The sequence below is a fragment of the Heptranchias perlo genome, chromosome 40, assembly GCF_035084215.1.
Source record: "Heptranchias perlo isolate sHepPer1 chromosome 40, sHepPer1.hap1, whole genome shotgun sequence".
Lineage (NCBI taxonomy): Eukaryota > Metazoa > Chordata > Chondrichthyes > Hexanchiformes > Hexanchidae > Heptranchias > Heptranchias perlo.
This window is the reverse complement of record NC_090364.1, coordinates 19,014,014-19,036,175: the sequence shown is the minus strand read 5'-3', so window position 1 is coordinate 19,036,175 and position 22,162 is coordinate 19,014,014. Positions and strand designations below refer to the sequence as shown.

The window sequence follows — 22,162 nt, the reverse complement described above, 5'->3', positions numbered from 1 at the left end:
TATCTAAACACGAGGTGGGGCCCAGTTGTAATTGCTGTTGAGTCTGCAGCTCGCATCCCTGCATAGTAAATGTGATTGGTAGGTCAATGAGGTGACACATTCTGACTCTTGTCAAATAAGGCCCTTGTTTCTGCCAGATGTTGTAGCAAATGTTTTTATTTTTTTAATCTATTTTTTAAGTGTAATAGGGAAATTTAGCATGATGGACAGAAAATGCATGCCACATATACAAGTAGCACATATATTGTCAGTCACACAAGTCCCTAGGCAAACTTGCTGTATTACACACAAAAGTAGCCATGATGTGGAGATGCCGGTGATGGACTGCGGTGGACAAATGTAAGGAGTCGCACAACACCAGGTTATAGTCCAACAGCTTTATTCGAAATCACAAGCTTTCGGAGCTTGGCTCCTTCGTCAGGTGAGTGAAGGGTTCCATAAAGGCACAGCATATATAGTCAGAGAACAATGCCTGGTGATTACAGATAATCTTTCTAACTGCCCTTTATCACACCTCGGCAGAGAGATATTCACAGCAATCAAAGGAGTGGATGGTGTTCAGACAGGTTAGTCAGGGAAACATTACATCCAAGAATACTGAATACACAAGGGGTCAGATCACAAAGACAGAGAGAGAGAGACCAGAAAGGCAGAGAGAGAGAGCGAGAATGACCAGTTGTATTAAAAACAGATAACTTTTTTTGCTGGTGGGGTTACACGTAGCATGACATGAACCCAAGATCCCGGTTGAGGCCGTCCTCATGGGTGCGGAACTTGGCTATCAATTTCTGCTCGACGATTTTGCGTTGTCGTGTGTCTCGAAGGCCGCCTTGGAGAACGCTTACCCGAAGATCGGAGGCTGATCTTCGGGTAAGCGTTCTCCAAGGCGGCCTTCGAGACACACGACAACGCAAAATCGTCGAGCAGAAATTGACAGCCAAGTTCCGCACCCATGAGGACGGCCTCAACCGGGATCTTGGGTTCATGTCACGCTACGTGTAACCCCACCAGTGAAAAAAAGTTATCTGTTTTTAATACAACTGGTCATTCTCTCTCTCTCTCTCTCTCTCTCTCTCTCTCTCTCTCTCTCTCTGTGATTCAGTATTCTTGGATGTAATGTTTCCCTGACTAACCTGTCTGAACACCATCCACTCCTTTGATTGCTGTGATTATCTCTCTGCTGAGGTGTGATAAAGGGCAGTTGGAAAGATTATCTGTAATCACCAGGCATTCTTCTCTGACTATATATGCTGTGCCTTTATGGAACCCTTCACTCACCTAATGAAGGAGCAAAGCCCCGAAAGCTTGTGATTTCAAATAAAGCTGTTGGACTATAACCTGGTGTTGTGCGACTCCTTACATTTGTACACAAAAGTAGATTAGAGAAAGAAAGTCAACTATTTGCAGGAAAAATTCCTCCAACAACAAAAATATCTTATTGACACAGGAGTCGGAAGGACTATAGCATCTGATTAACAAACAAACATTTTTTCAAAAATAAAAAAGCTTGGCTTTTCATCCTCGATTCTGACCTACAACCTGAAATTTGTGACCATCTTCTGATGTACAACTGTTTTCAACAAAGAGCTATTAAACTCTGACTTCACACTGTAATTACTTAATTAGCAGCTGGACCTTTTGACCTCAAAAGGACATAGCTTCATTTTAGAAGCACCATACCCTGTGATACACTACGAATATTCTACTGCTGTCATTCCACAGTAGCCTATCATCTGGATTACCAGGAGCCCTGTTGCTGGAGGCCCACTAGTAACAATTTAAACTTATCTTTCTGTTAACATCCTGTTAACACCAACTTGTGCCCGCCCCCCACCCCCACCTCCGGCAATGCCTAATTTTCTCTCCTTCCCTCTCACTCAAGACAGTGACTTGTGCTGGGTATGGTTCAACTAGTGCTAGTGCCCCTCTGGTACACTGAACATGTGGCCACTCTTTCTGTGTGAACTCAGACAGTCGCATCAGGGTGTTTAACCGCAAAAGATCATAATCACAATCAACTCCAATCCGGCCTTTATTGAAATGCTCACAAACACTTTCCAGTGGGGAGGGTGGGCACCGAATTGTGTGATTGTTTTTTTTCTCCCTCTGCCTAGCCCAAGGTTGCCAAGTTCAATTGTAATACCTATTGTCCTCTGGCTGCAATCAGCTAGCCCATCACAGAGCACGGATCAATCCCTGGGTTCAATATTTCATCACATGGTGCATTTGGGACCCCTTTTCACTTATGGAAATGTTGATGTGGATGCCATTTTGTTTTAGCACCCGTACTAATCCTGTACCGTAATACATTTTCAGTGTGATCCAGCACACGTAACAATCTTGTTCAGAGACTGCAGTGTCTCATGAACTGAATATATGTGTTCCATTCATCCAATTTATCATTTGATTCTAGGTTCAGAATTGACTGACAATATCCCCATTATGCTAATTTTAAGGATCCCAAGTGAAATGAATTTTGAGTTGTGTAATTCTAGTTTTTAGTAGTGGGGGGAAGTCCACAGCACAAAGCTTCTTTCTTAGTCCAATACCATGCCGTGCCACTTGGTGAGGCCTTGAAAACATCTGTTATAGCAAGGGGAAATGTCGCATTGTTGGAGTAGAGATTTACCCCTTAGTTTGGGGTTAAAGCACGTGGTTAGCAAAGTAGAAGGAGCTTTTTAATTTGCATTTAATGCTTGCTATGCCTAATCTGAAATTGCATTGTGCTGGGTCCAAAAAGTGGGAAAATGTTTTGTTTCCCAGCAGCAATGTTTGCTGTCTACATGAGCAATTATTTTAAAATAAATGGTCTTTTGGCCACGGGTTGGTTGTACTGTATTTGCTCAAATGGATATTATGCTTCTCAGTTCACACACTTGTGCATATATACCATAAGGGGGCAAGGGTTGTAAAATCAGATGATGTGTAAGTTTGACCTAATTTGAAATAAAAATATATTTGAAAATTACAGTTCACTCCCACTATTATTTGTGTCACTTCTAAAAACAGTGCCCCATTTAAATGTTTCCTATCTCCTGAGCTGAGCCCATATTGCAGGATACCAGCAAGGTTGAAAAGAATACAAGAAAGACTGGGTACATCAAAGTAGTGATTTTCTGATAGCTAGTTTGACTAACTCTCAACTTGTTAAGTCAGGTGAAACAATATCCAGATAAATTGAAATTGAACCAGAATTTTACCCTGGTTTACAGGTTTTCTGCATGTGATTCCACGTATTCAGTTTCTCACCAAGATCCATACATGCCAACCATTAGCAATCTTGAGGGGGCCAAGGAGCGTATCTACCAGTCCTGTTCTTTCTGTGTGAGAAATACACCATCGGGGCATATGGGCAGGATGGAGACAGTTACCCAAATAAGGGTTATGTACACGAATGAATTTGGCATAAAAAATAAAATAAATGAGTTAGAAGCACAAATTCCCTTTAAAGGGTATGATGCCATTGCTGTTAGAGACCTGGCTATAAGAGGGGCATGATTAGGAGCTAAATATTCCAGGCTATAGGAACTTTAGAAAGGACTGGGAAATTGGGAAAGGAGAAGGAGGAGCAATATTGATAAGAACATAAGAAATAGGAGCAGGAGTAGGCCATCCGGCCCCTCGAGCCTACTCCGCCATTCAACAAGATCATGGCTGATCTTCTACCTCAACGCCATTTTCCTGCACCATCCCCATAATCCCTCGATGCCTTTAATATCTAGAAATCTATGGATCTCTGTTTTGAATGTACTCAATGACTGAGCCTCCACAGCCCTCTGGGGTAGAGAATTCCAAAGATTCACCACCCTCTGAGTGAAGAAATTTCTTCTCATCTCAGTCCTAAATGGCCAACCCCTTAATCTGAGACTGTGACCCCTGGTTCTAGACACCCCAGCCAGGAGAAACATCCTCCCTGCATCTACCCTTTCAAGCCCTGTAAGAATTTTGTATGTTTCAATGAGATCACCTCTCATTCTTCTAAACTCAAGTGAATACAGGCATAGTCTACTCAATCTCTCCTCGTACGACAATCCTGCCATCCCAGGAATCAGTCTGGTGAACCTTCGTTGCACTCCCTCTATGGCAAGTATATCCTTTCTTGGGTAAGGAGACCAGAATTGTACACAATACTCCAGGTGCAGTCTCACCAAGGCCCTATATAATTGCAGTAAGACATCTTTACTCCTGTACTCAAATCCTTATGTAATAATGGCCAACATACCATTTGCCTTCCTAATTGCTTGCTGCACCTACATGTTAGCTTTCAGTGACTCATGTACAAGGACACCTAGGTCCCTTTGAACATCAACATTTCCCAATCTCTCACCATTTAAAAAAATACTCTGCATTTCTGTTTTTCCTTCCGAAGTGGATAACTTCACAATTTTCCACATTATATTCCATCTGCCATGTTCTTGCCCACTCACTGAGCCTGTCTATCCCCTTGAAGCCTCTTTGCATCCTCCTCAACTCGCATTCTAGTTTTGTGTCATCAGCAAACTTGGAAATATTACATTTGGTCCCCTCATCTAAATCATTGATATAGATTGCTGGGGCCCAAGCACCAATCCCTGGGGCACCCCACTAGTCACAGTCTGCCAACCTGAAGAAGATCTGTTTATTCCTACTCTCTGTTTTCTGTCTGTTAACCAATTCTCAATCCATGCCAGTATATTACCCCCGATTCCACGTGCTCTAACTTTGCTCGTGTATGGGACCTTATCGAAAGCCTTCTGAAAATCCAAATATACCACATCCACTGGTTCCCCCTTATCTATTCTATTAATTACATCCTCAAAGAACTCCAATAGGTTTGTCAAACATGATTTCCCTTTCATAAATCCATATTGACTCTGCCAAATCCTGTTATTATTTTCTAAGTGTCCTGTTATCACGTCCTTCATAATAGATTCTAGCATTTTCCCTACTACTGATGTCAGGCTAACAGGCCTGTAGTTCCCTGCTTTCTCTTTCCCTCCTTTCTTAAATAGTGGGGTTACATTTGCTACCCTCCAATCTGCAGGAGCCATTCCAGAATCTACAGAATTTTGAAAGATGACAACCAATGCATCCACTATCTCTATAGCCACCTCTTTCAAAACCCTGGGATGTAGATCATCAGGTCCTCGGGATTTTTTGACTTTCAGTCCCATTACTTTCTCTAGTACTATTTTTTTTTTACTAATACTAATTTAATTCAGTTCCTCATTCTCGCCAGATCCTTGGTTCTCTAGTATTTCTGGGAGGTTTTTTGTGTCTTCTTCCGTGAAGACAAACACAAAGTATTTGTTTAATTTCTCTGCCATTTCCTTATTCCCCATTATAAATTCTCCCATCTCTGTCTGTAAGGGACCAACATTTGCCTTCGCCAGTCTTTTCCTTTTTACATACCTATAGAAGCTTTTACAGTCCGTTTTTATGTTTCTTACTAGTTTACTCTCGTATTCTATTTTCCCTTTCTTTATTAATTTCTTGGTCCTCCTTCGCTGAATTCTAAAATGATCCCAATCCTCGGGCTTACTGCTTTTTCTGGCAACTTCATATGCCTCTTCCTTTTGATTTAATACTATCTTTAATTTCTCTTGGACTACTTTTCCTGTTGGGTTTTTGTGCCTTAAAAGAATATATATTTGTTGCAAATTATGTATTAATTCTTTAAATGCTAGCCATTGCCTGTCTACCGTCATTCCTTTTTAATGTAGTTACCCAATCAACCACAGCCAACTTGCGCCTTGTACCTTCGTAGTTTCCTTTGTTTAAATTGAAGATCCTAGTTTCGGATTGAACTACATCACTTTCAAACTTAATGAAGAATTCTATCATATTATGGTCACTCTTACCTAAGGGCTCCGTTACAACAAGATTATTAATTAACCCTTTCTCATTGCACAATACTAGATCTAAAATAGCCTGTTCCCAAATTTGGTTCCTCAACATACTGATATAGAAAACCATCTCATATACATTCCAGAAATTTGTCCTCCACAGTATTAATGCTAATTTGGTCTACCCAATCTGTGTGTAGATTAACATCCCCCATGATTACATATTACCCTTGTTACATGCTCTTCTAATGTCCTGCTTTATACCCTGCCCTACATTACCACTACTGTTTGGTGGCCTATAAACAACTCCCACCGATGTTTTCTGCCCCTTGCTGTTTCTCAGCTCCACCCAAACTGATTCTATAGCTTGATCTTCTGAGCCAAGATCCTTTCTCACTATTGTATTGATCTCATCCTTTATTAATAACGCCAACCCTCCTCCTTTTCATTTTTGCCTATCCTTCCTAAATGTCGAATATCCTTGAATATTCAATTCCTAGCCTTGGTCACCCTGCAGTCACGTCTCTGTAGTGGCAATTAGATCACACCCATTTACTTCTGTTTGTGCAGTCAACTCATCTACCTTGTTGCGAATGCTGTGTGCATTCAGATAAAGTGCCTTTAATTTTGCCTTTTTAACATTTTTTCCTATTTTGACCTTATTTGCTGCTGGCGTTTGTTTCTGCTGCCTTCCAATTTCACTTACTACTTTTCTGCCTTCCACTTCCAGCTTTGCTCCTCTCCCTTCTGAATCTCCTTTCCTGAATCAGGTTCCCATTCCCCCTGCCAAGTTAGTTTAAACCCTCCCCAACAGCACCAACAAACCTCCCTGCAAGGATATTGGTCCTGGCCCAAGACACAGCAGTGGAAAGAAGGGATATCAGTAAAGGTGATCAGGCAGTGGAAACAGTATGGATAGAACTAAGGAACAGTAAAGGATGCAAGACTCTGGTGGGAGTTATCTATAGACCTCCTGACAATAGTAGGGGGAGGGATGTGTAAATACAGAGATGAGGGTAAAATGTAGCCGAAACAGTAGTTTTAATGGGAGATTTTAATTTTCACATAGACTGGGAGAAGCAGAATAGCTCAAGTAGTAAAGGCAATGAATTTCTAGATTGTATTCGGGACAGTTTTCGGGACATATGTTTTAGAACTAACAAGAGGTAAGATCATACTAGATTTAGTGATGAGTAACAAACCAGAATTAGTTAACAAAGTAACTGTAAGGGAATATCTTACGAATAGTGATCATAATATGGATGAATTGATATTAGGTTTGAGAGGGAGAAGCGAGAGTCACAAACTAAGGTTTTAAATTTAAGTAAGGCGAACTTTGAGGGGATGAGAAATAAATTGATCACTGTAAACTGGGCTGAGCTGTTAATGGGTAAACCTACAAACAGTGGGAAGTATTCAAAAGTTTATGGTACAATGCAAAACCAGTACATACACCTGAGAGGCTAAAGCTCCACTTGTGTAGTTAAGCAACCATGGTCAACAAATGAGGTAAGAGACGGTATCAAGCAAAAAAAAGTTACACAAATGCAAGGAAAAGCAGAAATCCAACAAACTGGGAGAGCTATAAAAAGCAACAAAGGGATACAAAGAAAGCAATGTGGTGCAAAAAGGGAGTATGAAAAAATAACTTGCAAGGGATATCAAAGCTAACAGAAATGTTTTTCTAAATATAGTAAGAGGATGAGTGTTTTAAATGATAAACTGATTCAATAGAGTAGATAGCGAAACTATTTCCTCTGGTGGTGGAATCTAGAACAAAGGGGCAAATTTTAATTAGAGCTAGGCCATTTAGGAGTGAAATAAGGAAGCACTTTTTCCACACAGGGTAGTGGAAATCTGGAATTCCCTCCCCCAAAAGGCTTTGGATGCTGGGTCAATTGAAATTTTCAAGACTGAGATCAGCAGATTTTTATTAGTTAAGTGTATCACAGGATATGAATCAAAGACAGGTAAATGGATTTGAGGTACTGATCAACCATGATCTGATTGAAATGGACTCGAGGGGCTGAATGGCCTACTCCTGTTCCAATCTCCTGATGGGAGATTGTATCTTCATTCTTTGCTTAAAGCTGTTTTGCATCATTGTTCGGGAGTCACAAGGAAAGTTGCTGGGGTTGTTAATGGTCTAAAACATGTTATGGTAATAGATCAAAAGGAAGGTGAAGAACAGCTCAGTTAGATGATGTAATAGAGCATTCAGGTTTAACTTCAGGAGCTGATGCAATCCGCCTGTGCAGAAGCTGGAAAATATGGATTGCACTGCTTACCAGCCTGAAGGGTGAGGAAGGCACATAGATTGTGCAGCGCAAGGCAGTATCTACCTTCTACCAGTGCCAGAGACATTGCTTGCTTTCTAGTAGAAGATTTGAAGAAGTACTGATGAGATTGAACAGCAGTAGCTTCTGTAAATAATGAAGCAGCCAGAATCCATTGTCCACCCTGCTTGGATAGATATCCAAACGTCAGCTGATGAGCTCACAAGGTTACTTATTTCTTCAGAGGGCATCTAGCTTCTTTTCCTGTCTCATTAGTCTGCCTCCGTCATTCACATCATTGGGTTCAGAACCTCTTTGCTAGGTGGGGTGAACAGGAGGGTTTGATGTATTTCCAGTGTATTTCATATTTTTAAGCCTTTTGCAGTTGTTTACTTGACTAGGTCTTCAATGAGATGCTATCTGGTTCAGTGTCCTTATGGGCCCTCCTTCTGAATCAGGCATATTGTGATTGGGGAAGAGGATTCTGCCAGACTTCAAGTTCCTTAAGGTTAGAGAGGAGTGTGCACTCACTTAGAGGATACAGTAGTACTGTGTCCTGCTCTGGGCTTCTTTCCTTAGTTAATATTATACTAAAGTGAGTCTGAAAGTGTAAGTTTTGGCTCAATGGTAGCACACTCACCTCTGAGTCAGAAGGTTGTGGGTTCAAGTCCCACTGCAGAGACTTGAGCACATTTATCCAGATTGACACTGCAGTACAGTGCAGAGGGAGTGCTGCAGTATTGGAGATGTCGTCTTCGGATGAGACATTAAACCGAGGTCCCATCTGTCCCCTCAGGTGGATATAAAAGATCCCATGGCACTATTCGAAGAGGAGGCGGGGAGTTCTCATGCTTTCTTGGCCAATATTGTTTACTCAACCAACATTACTTAAAAAAGCAGATTATCTGGTTATGTATCTTATTGCTGCTCTTGGGATCTTGCTGTGTGCAAATTGTCAGTCGCATTTCCCTACATTACAACAGTGACTACACTTCAAAAGTTAACTTCATTGGCTGTAAAGCACTTTGGGATTTGCTGAGGTTGTGAAAGGCGCTATAGAAATGCAAGTTTTTTTCTTCCTTTCTTGGAGCCCAAACCTTAAAACCACCCTTGGATGTTGAGAACCTAATTGCTGAACATCCTCCAGTAGAATTTTAGGTCCTCTGTCAAGAAGAGGGAGTGATCTTCAGGCTCCCATGGCTGCTGCCATTATGTTTTGCTGCTAGAAGATTAGGTCTAAGAATAAGCAGCTGCAACCTAGTTCAAAGGTCACTCAACTATAATAAATGTATAATTGACCTGTCTGCTTCAGGAAGTTAAAGTACAACTTTAGTTGCTTAGTGCCTTCAAGCCATTGGTGAATCTTGTAGATTGGGGAGGGAGACAAAAACTTGGCCAGTGTTTTTCAGGTGACTGAAACTTTTACATTGTTTTCTTCACTTTATTGTTAGCTTGTTAGGAGCAAGAGGCTTGCATCGTGGGATCTTAACCATCCTGTGCTTAAGTTCCAATGTCTAAATATAAGTTCATTATGTAAAGCGTTTTTGTAATGTTTTGATGTGATACGGCATTCTATAAATGGAAATATGTGTTTTTTCTTCAGTTGATTTCATTTTGTTTAGAATTGATATGCATTGATTATTTACGACCTTGTTTTGCTTTGGAAGTTTCTTTGGATTGGATCGTGCTGATTTAAAAATTGCTGCGTAGAGATCCTGATGTTTGATATTAGAGCATTCATTCTAGAGCACCCATCCAATGTCATGTTATTTGTAGGTTGAAGTAACGGTTTGGTATTTTTGTTTTGCTATTTCATGTATCATTATTAGTTAATCATTTGATTGTTTCTCAATTTTCTACAGCGAATGGACCTTGGGGAGTGCACGAAAGTTCATGACCTTGCACTGAGAGCAGACTATGAAATTGCCTCCAAGTTAAAGGACCACTTTTTTGAAATGGATGTAAGTGATGGTGTAATTACTGGTATGTAGAGTTGCAAAATATGGTGGAGTCTAAAAATGACAACACATTTTCAATCTGGGATGTGGGTATTTAATTGCATACTATTTGAACAACTGATCATTTAAAAGTGCAAAATGGGTTTAATTGAAAACAAGTTCACCAAGCATAAATCATAATTTAGAAAGGCACGGGTTAATCAAGAACAGTTAGCCTGGATTTATTAAGGGAAGATAGTGTCTGACTGAATTTTTTGAGCAGGTAACAAGGAGGGTCAATGAGGGTAACTCGTTTGATGTAGTGATTTTAGCAAGGCTTTTGACAAGGTCCCACATGGCCAATTGGTCAAAAAAGTAAAAACCCATGGGATCCAAGGGAAAGTGGCAAGTTGGATCCAAAATTGGCTTAGTGGCAGGAAGCAAAGGGTAATGGTTGACGGGTATTTTTGCGACTGGAAGGCTGTTTCCAGTGGGGTCCCGCAAGGTTCAGTACTAGGTCCCTTGCTTTTTATGGTATATATCAATGAGCTGGACTTGAATGTGGGGGGCTTGTTCAAGAAGTTTGCAGATGATACAAAAATTGGCCATGTCGTTGATAGTGAGGAGGAAAGCTGAAAGCTTTCGACTGCAGGACTGGACTGGTCAGGTGGGCAGAAAAGTGGCAAATGGAATTCAATCTGGAAGTGTGAGGTAATCCATTTGGGGAGGGCAAACAAGGCAAGGGAATACACAATAAATGGGAGGATACTGAGAGGTGTAGAGGAACAGAGGGACCTTGGAGTGCATGTCCACAGATCCCTGAAGGAAGTAGGACAGGTAGATTAGGTGGTTTAAAAAGGCATGGGGAATGCTTTCCTTTATTAGTCGAGGCATAGAATATAAGAGCAGGGAGGTTATGCTAAATCTGCATAAAACATTGGTTAGGCCGCAGCTAGAGTACTGCGTACAGTTCTGGTCACCACATTACAGGAAGGATGTGATTGCCCTAGAGAGGGTACAGAGGAGATTTACGAGGATATTGCCAGGGCTGGAGAATTTTAGCTATGAGGAAAGATTGGATAGGCTGGGGTTGTTTTCTTTGGAACAAAGGAGGCTGAGGGGAGATTTAATTGAGGTATCTAAAATTATGATGGGACTAAATGGAGTGGATAGGGAGGACCTATTTCCCTTAGCAGAGGGGTCAGTGACCAGGGGGCATAGATTTAAAGTAATTGGTAGAAGGATTAGAGGGGAGCTGAGGAGAAATGTTTTCACCCAGAGGATGGTGGGGGTCTGGAACTCACTGCCTGAAAGGGTGGTAGAGGCAGAAACCATCACTCAGCAGGTCAGGCAGCATCTGTGGAGAGAGAAACGTAAAGCTAACACTTCAGGTCGCGCTTTCAGCAGAACCCATTAACCACGGGTGTTGATATACTCTTTCATTGCCAAACAGCCAGTGCTCAGAACATGCATTCTCCATTTTATTCACCTCAAAGATAAAGGCTACATGCCCAAGATAATCTTCCCAATTCTGACACATCCCAACTCCGTCGAGCTATCCAACCTCGACAGACCAGGGATCAAACCTGGAGTTTTTGAAGTTTGTACAACCACAATATCATAACCACTGGGAAGGGAGCACGTGTGATCTGTTTGTAAATTGAAAATTCTATTTTTTCAAGAGACGTTGGGCCCGATGTTACCAGGGCTGCGGGTTCTCGGCGGGGGGGGCTATCGGGCGCGTGGGTAATGCGCCCAGCGAAATGAGTCAGCCACCCGCGCGATCGTAGCATAATTGGATCCACTTACCTGTTCTTCCGGGTTCCCCACTGCTGGTCTGCTTGTTGGGCGGTCTGCGCATGCGCAGTAAGATCTGTCAGCTGGAGGAACTCTATTTAAAGGGGCAGTCCTCCACTGACAGATGCTGCAACAAATAGAAAAAAATTACAGCATGGAACAGCCCAGGGGGAAGGCTGCTCCCAGTTTAATGATGCCTCACTCCAGGTATCAATAGACGGGGTGAGGAGGAGGGGGAGGACAGAGATCTTCCCGGCGGGCGGGAGGAAGCGGCCTGCCTCTGCCACCAGGAAGGCCTGGCTCGAGGTGGCAGAGGAGGTCACCTGCACCACCAACATATCGCCCACCTGCATACAGTGCAGGAGGTGCTCCAATGACCTCAGTAGGTCAGCTAAAGTGAGTACACTTACTCTTTCCCCTACACTCCGTCTGCCACATCACCGCCCCCACCCCACATCTCCTTCAGCACTGCCAACAGTACTCTGTCACATCACCTCTCATACCCACTCAAACCTCATCCTCATCTTACCTGCATCTGCTCACCTCGCCAGTACTCATCCCGCTACTACCACTCAACCCAATCCTCATACAATCTCATGGCTCTATCTCATACTCACCCTCTCATGCATCTGTTTCACGGCCAGCCTCACTCAACCTGCCACTACCTGTGCTGCAGCCACAGGGCATGCATCACATATGTGCAGTAGGCAGCGTAAGGCAAACGTGTCGTGAGCATGAAGGGGATGCACAAGGGTGTTTGAGGGTTTGTCATGGTTGTTACTTATATTGAATTTCTGACCAACTCACATCACACATTATATTGGCACCACTACTGCCATGTCTTCGCGAATCCTGTCTGGTTTGTGCAATAATGCCCTCCTGAGGATCACTATGAAGACCCACAACTGATGCCACCCATTGTGTCACTGCAGAGTGGGTGTAGGTGTATTTGCAGGGCTTTTTTGCGCAGACGACTGAGAGACATCGGCGATGTCCCCGGTTGCACCCTGGAAGGATGCGGAGGAGAAGTTGTTGAGGGCAGTGGTGACTTTGACAGCGACAGGTAAGAAGATGGTGCTCGGGCCAGCCAGGAGCAGCTCGGCATGAAGGAGGCTGCAGATGTCCATGACTACATGTCGAGTGACTCTGAGCCTCCGTGTGCACTGCTGCTCAGAGAGGTCCAGGAAGCTGAGCCTTGGTCTGTGGACCCTGTGGCGAGGGTAGTGCCCTCTGCGACGCATCTCTCTCTGCGGTAGCCCTCCCTCCTGCTGTGCAGGTGGATGTGTCACAGCACTCTGTTGTGGAGCTCCACGTGTCAGAGGTGGACGGCGTGGATGGCGAGGCTGGTGATGCTGTTCGCCCTCCGAGGAGGTCATGACTGCAGCTACGGCGGCCCCCATCCAGAAGATGTACATCTGAGGGGGTCCGCAAGGTAGGTACATGTCTCTGGACCCCGGGGTAAGTGTGCAGGTTGGTGACTTTGACTGTCAGGAGGAGGGTGGTGGAGGCCAAACTTTGTCCCAAGTGACAGAGTGGCCTCCTGCAATGGGTGAGGGTCTCTCCCCCCCCCGCCACCACCTGTCAAATGGACCTTTGCAGCTGCCACAGGCTGATAGCTGCAACAGGTCCATTTGAAGTGGGAGTGTTTCCCCCAGTGTGGGAAACAGTCCCAGTTTGCTCTAAAATCCCACCCCTCCGCACATAATCCCTTGATCAAGTCAGTTAATGACCTGAACAAGCAAAATAAATACTGTCAAGTGGAACCCCGCTGGCTTTAATTGCCTGCGGGATTCCCACCAGCGGGGGCTGCGCGCGCACGCCGGCGCGTCAGTGGGGAACCCGGAAGTGTGCGGGTTCGAGGCGGGCTCCGGGATTTTCGGGGCCCCCCGCCAGGAACGCACCCGCTGGCGGGTGCTAAAATGCTGCCCATTCTCTATATGGTTTGTAAGTATAATTCATGGGTTGGAGTTTGGTGTGAGTCCTTACCTGACGCATAGTAAACAATGCTATCTGTATTGCAGTGTTAAACAGTGTTTATTCTAAACTGAATCACCATTGACATCCGATTTTCCTAAACCCAACTGAATTGGATTTCCAAGAATAATCACTGTGCTCTTTAATTTTTTTTGTAGGCCATGGATCACTTGCAGTCATTCATCACAGACTGTGACAGAAGAACAGAAATTGCAAAGAAACGGTTGGCGGAAACCCAAGAAGAGATCAGTGCAGAGGTGGCAGCAAAGGTATAATCAATATTAATAATTAATCTAATGGACCCAGGGATTTAGCTACAAAATAGGTTGGCTGTGTAGGAATAGAATAAGCAGAATGTGTATAGCTGCTTTTGCCTTTGAAAAGATACCTGGCTGGTTTGAAATGAAAAATGTAGAATTTCTGCCAACTTTTCTTGTATTGATTACAGTTTCTTGTGTTTTTCCTTCATACCTTTTAAATAAAGTTGAATATTGAAGTTCAAAAGGGCACAAATTTAGTGCATACATGTATGTATGCAACATGCTGATCACAACTTGATTTCATGCTTTTGTAATTATTTGTATGGTTAAAATGTGATACAAGAGTGCAACAGTATAATTTGTTATCCTCCATAATCGCCTGTAAAGGAGGAGATTTCCTCAGATCAGGTGACCTTCAATTTCCTCACTTCATTAACATAGGCTCACTCTGAAATGCACCTTTTTTCCCCCTTATCACCACCTCTCGTCTGAGTTTTTCTCTTCCAGATATTTATTCCTAAGGCTAGTGGTATGTCATCATATCCTGTGATTTTTGTAACCGACAGTGATGTGTTCCCAAGTAGTCTGCTTATTAAAAATGTTGACTTTGTTTAATAGACCTGCCAAATTTCCCTGTAAGTTTGATTTCATCAGAATTTTATAAAAGAATCCAAGAGGATCACGTGTGCTTAAATCGCTGCCTGCATGCGGGAGTTTGGCAATTGCAATTACTTAGGGCAGCAGAATTGAAGAGGAATAGTATCCAGAATGTCAACCAGTGCTGAAGATATGGATAAACATTTGGGATCCGCTGCCATTTCCACTGATGCAATGCAGCATTTTCTTTATATATAAAGATAAATCGCATAAACTGTGTCATTGATGTTTCATATGAAGCCAATGAAAATAACAAATGCATTTCCTCTGTCTTTATTAAATAGTGGTGTGAAAGTTGTTTGTCTGAGATGCCACCTTTAAAAGAAAAGGCTTAAACAGTCCTCAGTCCTGACCAGTCGCTGCATCTTGATTGCACTGATTGCCATGGAGCCTCTTATTTACCACACAGCAAAATCACTTCTGTAGGGTATTGGGACCAGTTGTGGGGAAGGAGAGATCTGTTAAAGATGAACGGGTTGCACCTAAACAGAGCTGGGACCAATGTCCTTGTGGGGAGTTTCACTAGTGCTGTGAGGGAGCGTATAAATGAATTTGGCAGGGAGATGGGCACCAGGATGTAGCAATAGAAAGGAGAAACAAGGTGCACAATGTAATGGGAGAGACAAATAACACTGGAGTAAGAAATAGTACGGTATTAGGTGGGATCAGGCTAAGAGAGAATACGAGCTGGTGTAAGACAGGTTTAGCGTGCACGTGTGTAAACACATGCAGCGTGGTAAACAAGGTTGGTGAGCTGCAGGTGCAAATAGCCACATGGGAATACAATGTCGTGGCAATAACGGAGACCTGGGTCAAAAAAGGACAGGATTGGATACTAAATATTCATGGATACAAGGTGTTCAGGAAAGATAGGGAAGGAAAAAAGGAGTGGTGGGGGTGTGGGTATTGATTAAGGAGAATATTGCAGTGCTGGAGAGAGAGGATGTCCTGGAGGGGTCAAGGATAGAATCTATTTGGTTAGAGTTAAGGAACAATAGAGGTGCCATTACACTACTGGGTGTATTTTATAGGCCACCAACTAGTGGAGGGATATAGAGGAGCAAATTTGCAGGGAAATTATAGAGCGGTGCAAGAACTATAGAGGAGTGATAATGGGGGATTTCAAGTATCCTAATATAGACTGGGATAGTAATAATGTAAAGGGCAAAGAGGGGGAGGAATTTCTGAAGTGTGTTCAGAAGAACTTTCTTGATCTGTATGTTTCCGGCCCAACGAGGGAGGAGGCATTACTGGATCTGGTTCTGGGGAATGAGGTGGAGCAAGTGTCCGTAGGGGAACATTGAGGGAACAGTGATCATAGTAGCACAAAGTTTAGATTAGTTATGGAAAAGCACAAGGAGCAATCTAGAGTAGAAATACTTAATTGGAGGAGGGCCAATTTCAGTGGGTTGAGAACAGATCTGGCCCGGGTAAATTGGAGTCAAAAATTGGCAGGCAAAACTGCAATCGAGCAATGGGCGGCCTGTAAAGAGGAGATGGTTCGGGTACAGTCTAGGTACGTTCCCCCGAGTGGGAAAGGTAAGGCAACCAAAGCCAGAGTTCCCTGGATAACAAAACATTAGAGAGTAAGATGAAGCTGAAAAAGGTGTCAGGGCGACAGATGTCGGGCTGATAACACAAGTGAGAACCAGGCTGAATATAGAAAGTACAGAGGAGAAGTGAATAAGGGGCAGAGAGAGAGTAGGAGAATAAACTGGCGGCTAACATAAAAGGGAATCCAAAAAACTTCTATAGGCATGTAAATAGTAAACGGGTAGTAAGAGGAGGGGCGGGGCTGATAAGGGAACAAAAAGGAATTCTGTGCATGGAGGCAGAGGGCATGGCTGAGGTACTAAATGAGTACTTTGCATCTGTCTTTACCAAGGAAGAAGATGGTGCCTAAGTCACAGTAAAAGAGAGGGTAGTTGCGATACTGGATGGGCTAAAAATTGATAGAGGAGGCACTAGAAAGGCTGGCTATACTTAAAATAGATAAGTCACCCCGTCAGGATGGGATACATCTTAGGTTGCTGAGGGAAGTAAGGGTGGAATTGCGGAGGTACTGGCCATAATCTTCCAAATATCCTTAGATATGTGGATGGTGCCAGGGGACTGGAGAATTGCAAATGTTAGACCCTTGTTCAAAAAAGAATGTAAGGATAAGCCCAGCAACTACAGGCCAGTCAGTTTAACCTCTGATAGGGAAGCTTTTAGAAACGATAATCCAGGACAAAATTAATAGTCACTTGGATAAATGTGGATTAACAAACGAAAGCCAGCACAGATTTCTTAAAGGCAAATCATGTTTAACTTACTTGAAAGAGTTTTCTGATGAGGGTAATGTGGTTGATTTTTAAATGGACTTTCAAAAGGCATTTGATAAAGTGCCACATAATAGGCTTGCCAGCAAAATTGAAGCCCATGGAATAAAAGGGGCAGTCGCAGCATGGGTACAAAATTGGCTAAGTGACAGGAAACAGAGTAATGGTGAACGGTTGTTTTTCAGACTGGAGGAAGGTATAAAATGGATTTCCCCAGGGGTCAGTACTAGGACTGCTGCTTTTTTTGATAATATATTAATGACTTGGACTTGGGTGCACAGGGCACAATTTCAAAATTTGCAGATGACACAAAACTTGGAAGGGTAGTAAACAGTGAGGAGGATAGTAGTAGACTTCAAGAGGACATAGACTGGTGGAATGTGTGGACACGTGGCAGATGAAATTTAACGCAGTGAAGTGCGAAGTGATACATTTTGGCAGGAAGAATGAGGAGAGGCAATATAAACTAAATGTACAATTTTATAGGGGGTGCAGGAACAGAGAGATCTGGGGGTGGTATATGTGCACAAGTCTTTGAAGGTGGCAGGACATGTTGAGAAAGCAATTTTTTTTTAAAAAAGCATCAAGGAAGTTATGTTGAACCTTTATAAAACATTGGTTCGGCCACAACTGGAGTATTGTGTCTAATTCTGGGTACCGCACTTTAGGAAGGATGTGAAGGCCTTAGAGAGGGTGCAGAAAAGATTTACTAGAATGGTTCCAGAGATGAGTATAGAGATTGCCGGAGTAGAGTTAAGAGAGAAATCAGGAGGGCAAAAAGGGGATATGAGATTGCTTTGGCAGATCAGGCAAAGGTGAATCCAAAGAGCTTCTACAAATACATAAAGGGCAAAAGGGTAACTAGGGAGAGAGTAGGGCCTCTTAAGGATCAACAAGGTCATCTAAGTGCGGAACCACAAGAGATGGGTGAGATCCTGAATGAATATTTCACATCGGTATTTACGGTTGAGAAAGGCATGGATGTTAGGGAACTTGGGGAAATAAATAGTGATGTCTTGAGGAGTGTACATATTACAGAGAGGGAGGTGCTGGAAGTCTTAACGCGCATCAAGGTAGATAAATCTCCGGGACCTGATGAAATGTATCCCAGGACGTTATGGGAGGTTAGGGAGGAAATTGCGGGTCCCCTAGCAGAGATATTTGAATCATCCACCGCTACAGGTGAGGTGCCTGAAGATTGGAGGGTAGCAAATGTTGTGCCTTTGTTTAAGAAGGGCGGCAGGGAAAAGCCTGGGAACTACAGACCAGTGAGCCTGACATCTGTAGTGGGTAAGTTGTTAGAGGGTATTCTGAGGGACAGAATCTACAGGCATTTGGAGAGGCAGGGACTAATTAGGAACAGTCAGCATGGTTTTGTGAGAGGAAAATCATGTCTCACGAATTTGATTGAGTTTTTTGAAGGGGTAACCAAGAAGATAGATGAGGGCTGTGCAGTAGACGTGGTCTACATGGACTTCAGCAAAGCATTTGACAAGGTACCGCATGGTAGGTTGTTACATAAGGTTAAATCTCATGGGATCCAAGGTGAGGTAGCCAATTGGATACAAAATTGGCTTGACGACAGAAGACAGAGGGTGGTTGTCGAGGGTTGTTTTTCAAACTGGATGCCTGTGTCCAGCGGTGTGCCTCAGGGATCGGTGCTGGGTCCGCTGTTATTTGTTATTTATATTAATGATTTGGATGAGAATTTAGGAGGCATGGTTAGTAAGTTTGCAGATGAAACCAAGATTGGTGGCATTGTGGACAGTGAAGAAGGTTATCTAGGATTGCAACGGGATCTTGATAAATTGGGCCAGTGGGCCGATGAATGGCAGATGGAGTTTAATTTAGATAAATGTGAGGTGATGCATTTTGGTAGATCGAATCGGGCCAGGACCTACTCCGTTAATGGTAGGGCGTTGGGGAGAGTTATAGAACAAAGAGATCTAGGAGTACAGATTCATAGCTCCTTGAAAGTGGAGTCACAGGTGGATAGGGTGGTGAAGAAGGTATTCAGCATGCTTGGTTTCATTGGTCAGAACATTGAATGCAGGAGTTGGGATGTCTTGTTGAAGTTGTACAGGGCATTGGTGAGGCCACACTTGGAGTACTGTGTACAGTTCTGGTCACCCTATTATAGAAAGGATATTATTAAACTAGAAAGAGTGCAGAAAAGATTTACGAGGATGCTACCGGGACTTGATGGTTTGACTTACAGGGAGAGGTTAGACAGACTGGGACTTTATTCCCTGGAGAGTAGGAGGTTAAGGGGTGATCTTATAGAAGTCTATAAAATAATGAGGGGCATAGATAAGGTCGATAGTCAAAATCTTTTCCCAAAGGTAGGGGAGTCTATAACGAGGGGGCACAGATTTAAGGTGAGAGGGGAGAGATACAAAAGGATCCAGAGGGGCAATTTTTTCACTCAAAGGGTGGTGAGTGTCTGGAACGAGCTGCCAGAGGCAGTAGTAGAGGCGGGTACAATTTTGTCTTTTAAAAAGCATTTGGACAGTTACATGGGGAAGATGGGTATCGAGGGATATGGGCCAAGTGCAGGCAATTGGGACTAGCTTAGTGGTATAAACTGGGCGACATGGACATGTTGGGCCGAAGGGCCTGTTTCCATGTTGTAACTTCTATGATTCTATGAGGGACTTCAGTTACGTGGACAGACTGGAGAAGCTGGGATTGTTCTCCTGAGAGCAGAGAAGGTTAAGAGGAGATTTGATAGAAGTGTTCAAAATCATGAAGTGTTTAGATAAAGTGAATAAAGAGAAGCTGTTCCCATTGGCGGAAGGGTCAAGAACCAGAGGGGACAGATTTAAGGTGATTGGCAAAAGAACCAAAGGCGACATGAGGAAAAACATTTTTTACGCAGCGAGTTGTTATGATCTGGAATGCGCTGCCTGAAAGGGCGGTGGAAGCAGATTCAATCGAGGCTTTCAAAAAGGAATTGGATAAATATTTGAAGGGAAAAAATTTGCAGGGCTACGGGGGAATGAGCCGGCATTACAAAGAGCCAGCACGAGCTCGATGGGCCGAACGGCCTCCTGTGTAACCATTCTATGATAATAGCTCCAGCATTACATAGTGGATGTCAGAAATAGTTGGGGATGTTTCAGTACTGCTGGAATATTTCAAAAGCAAAACTGCATTGTATCTAGACAGAGATTCCAGGGGAGAGAGATCCTCACCTGAGGTGCTGAATAAGCAGTGACCAAGGAGGAGCTTTTCAGGGGAAGAAACAAAACCGGGTGAGCAGAATTATGTTTCTGGGTCAAAAAAACAAAATTACGTTGTGTTGCCCTCACTATATGCCAGAAAAATTGAGATTTTTGATTTTTAGAATTATTAGTGAAGCATTTTTGTGTGTGGTATTAAGGCATCTGTCACACTGCTTATTTCAGAAACAGTCTTTTGTTGATAAATCTAAGTCAAACAGGCATTTCATTTTTTTTAAATGCCAGGATTATATTGATACCAGGCTATTTGTCTCATCTCTCAGGCTGAGCGGGTTCATGAACTAAATGAGGAGATTGGGAAGCTGCTCGCCAAAGCAGAACAGTTGGGGGCAGAAGGAAATGTTGAAGAATCCCAAAAAGTCATGGAGGAAGTTGAGAAGGCACGAGCCAAGAAGAGGGAAGCCGAGGTAAGAATGCGGCTTATCGTTGATCGTTACTGTCCCCTTTAGTTCAGTTCAATAAGGCTTTTTGTATTGTGTGAATGTGTGCAACTCACCCACTTTGAATTCTTTGCTCTTTTTCCCCCAAAATAAACTTTAATTTGTTAATGGTAGACATAGGTAAGAATGGAATTTTAACACTTTTCGATAGATTGTCTCTTTTCTCCTAGTGGTTACAATTATTAGCAGCACAATTTGAAATGCAGATTGTGCAACAAATATATGGTATGACTTGTTACCATTTTAGAATTCTCCAAACCAGTGTCTGAGCTTTACTAGAATCTGCAGTCCATATCAAAGAAAAAGAAAATTTACTAGAACGATTCCAGGCTTGAGGAACTTTAGTAACATGAATAGACTGGAGAAGCTGGGGCTATTCTTCTTGGAACAGAGAAGGTTGAGAGGAGATTTGATAGAGATATTTAAAATCATGAAGGTTCTAGACAGAGTAGATAGAGAGAAACTGTTCCCATTGGCGGAAGGATCAAGAACCAGAGGACATAGATTTAAGGTGATTGGCAAAAGAACCAAAGATGACATGTGGAAAAACTTTTTTACACACGGAGTGGTTAGGATCTGGAATGCACTGCCCGAGGCGGTGATTGAGGCAGATTCAATTGTGGCTTTCAAAAGGGAACTAGATAAGTACTTGAAAGGAAAAAAATTTGCAGGGCTACGTTGATGGAGCGAGGGAGTGGGACTAGTTGGATTGCTCTTGCTTAGAGCCGACATGGACTCGATGGGCCGAATGGCCTCCTTCCGTGCTGTAGCCTTTCTATGATTCTATGTGGAGCACTGTTTAGCTGTAATGTAACACCAAACTTTTTTTTTAAAAAAAGATCGATATTTATGTATTATTTTAGACCTAAAGGCCCATTTTCCAAATTAAAATTGGATGGCAATTGATCAGTTTGTGAACCTTGTTCGGAGACATTTGCCAGTAGTCAGAACGGTGTCTGGCATTGTATTTAATAACATTTGAGCACAGGTACAAGCAGCTCCCATATTTCTAACCAGAGCAATCCTGAGGAGAACCCTGTAACACTGTTAGTATCAGGCACCCCTCTCCCAATTGTACTACAGTCTTGTACGCAGTATAGGGGAAGAAATTATATCAAAAAGGAAACTTAAGTCATCCCTGTTACAAACCTGCAAATGCATGGAACATCAAACTTGCACCTTTTCGGTGTTTAAATTGGGAAGCAAACTTATTTTGTTACATTGCAAATCAGAACATAGCTAAAGTAACAATGCTGTAATGAAATGCGGGTTACATAGATCACTGTCCAGTTGTATTTTTCAATTATTTAACGAATAATCAAATGCTTTGGAGATCAAGGATCCCAGAAAATTGTCACTGCCAAAAACAAGAGAATGTTAGCCTTTTGGGAAGAGAAAGGGGGAGGAGATGCACTTTCAGTGTAAAGTATCTT

The 22,162-nt window shown here is 42.9% G+C and overlaps 1 protein-coding gene across 6 annotated transcripts in view; it reads left to right on the top strand.

The window, feature by feature from the left end:
* LOC137305772 (putative RNA-binding protein Luc7-like 2) overlaps nt 1-22,162 on the top strand; it is an 89,786-nt gene that overhangs the window by 34,828 nt on the left and 32,796 nt on the right. For all 6 annotated transcript variants that reach the window (XM_067974723.1, XM_067974722.1, XM_067974726.1 and 3 more), the window contains 3 exons: nt 9,964-10,062; nt 13,968-14,078; nt 20,553-20,696. In XM_067974723.1, the coding sequence (XP_067830824.1) occupies nt 9,964-10,062; nt 13,968-14,078; nt 20,553-20,696 (354 nt within the window). The remainder of the gene's footprint in view (nt 1-9,963; nt 10,063-13,967; nt 14,079-20,552; nt 20,697-22,162) is intronic.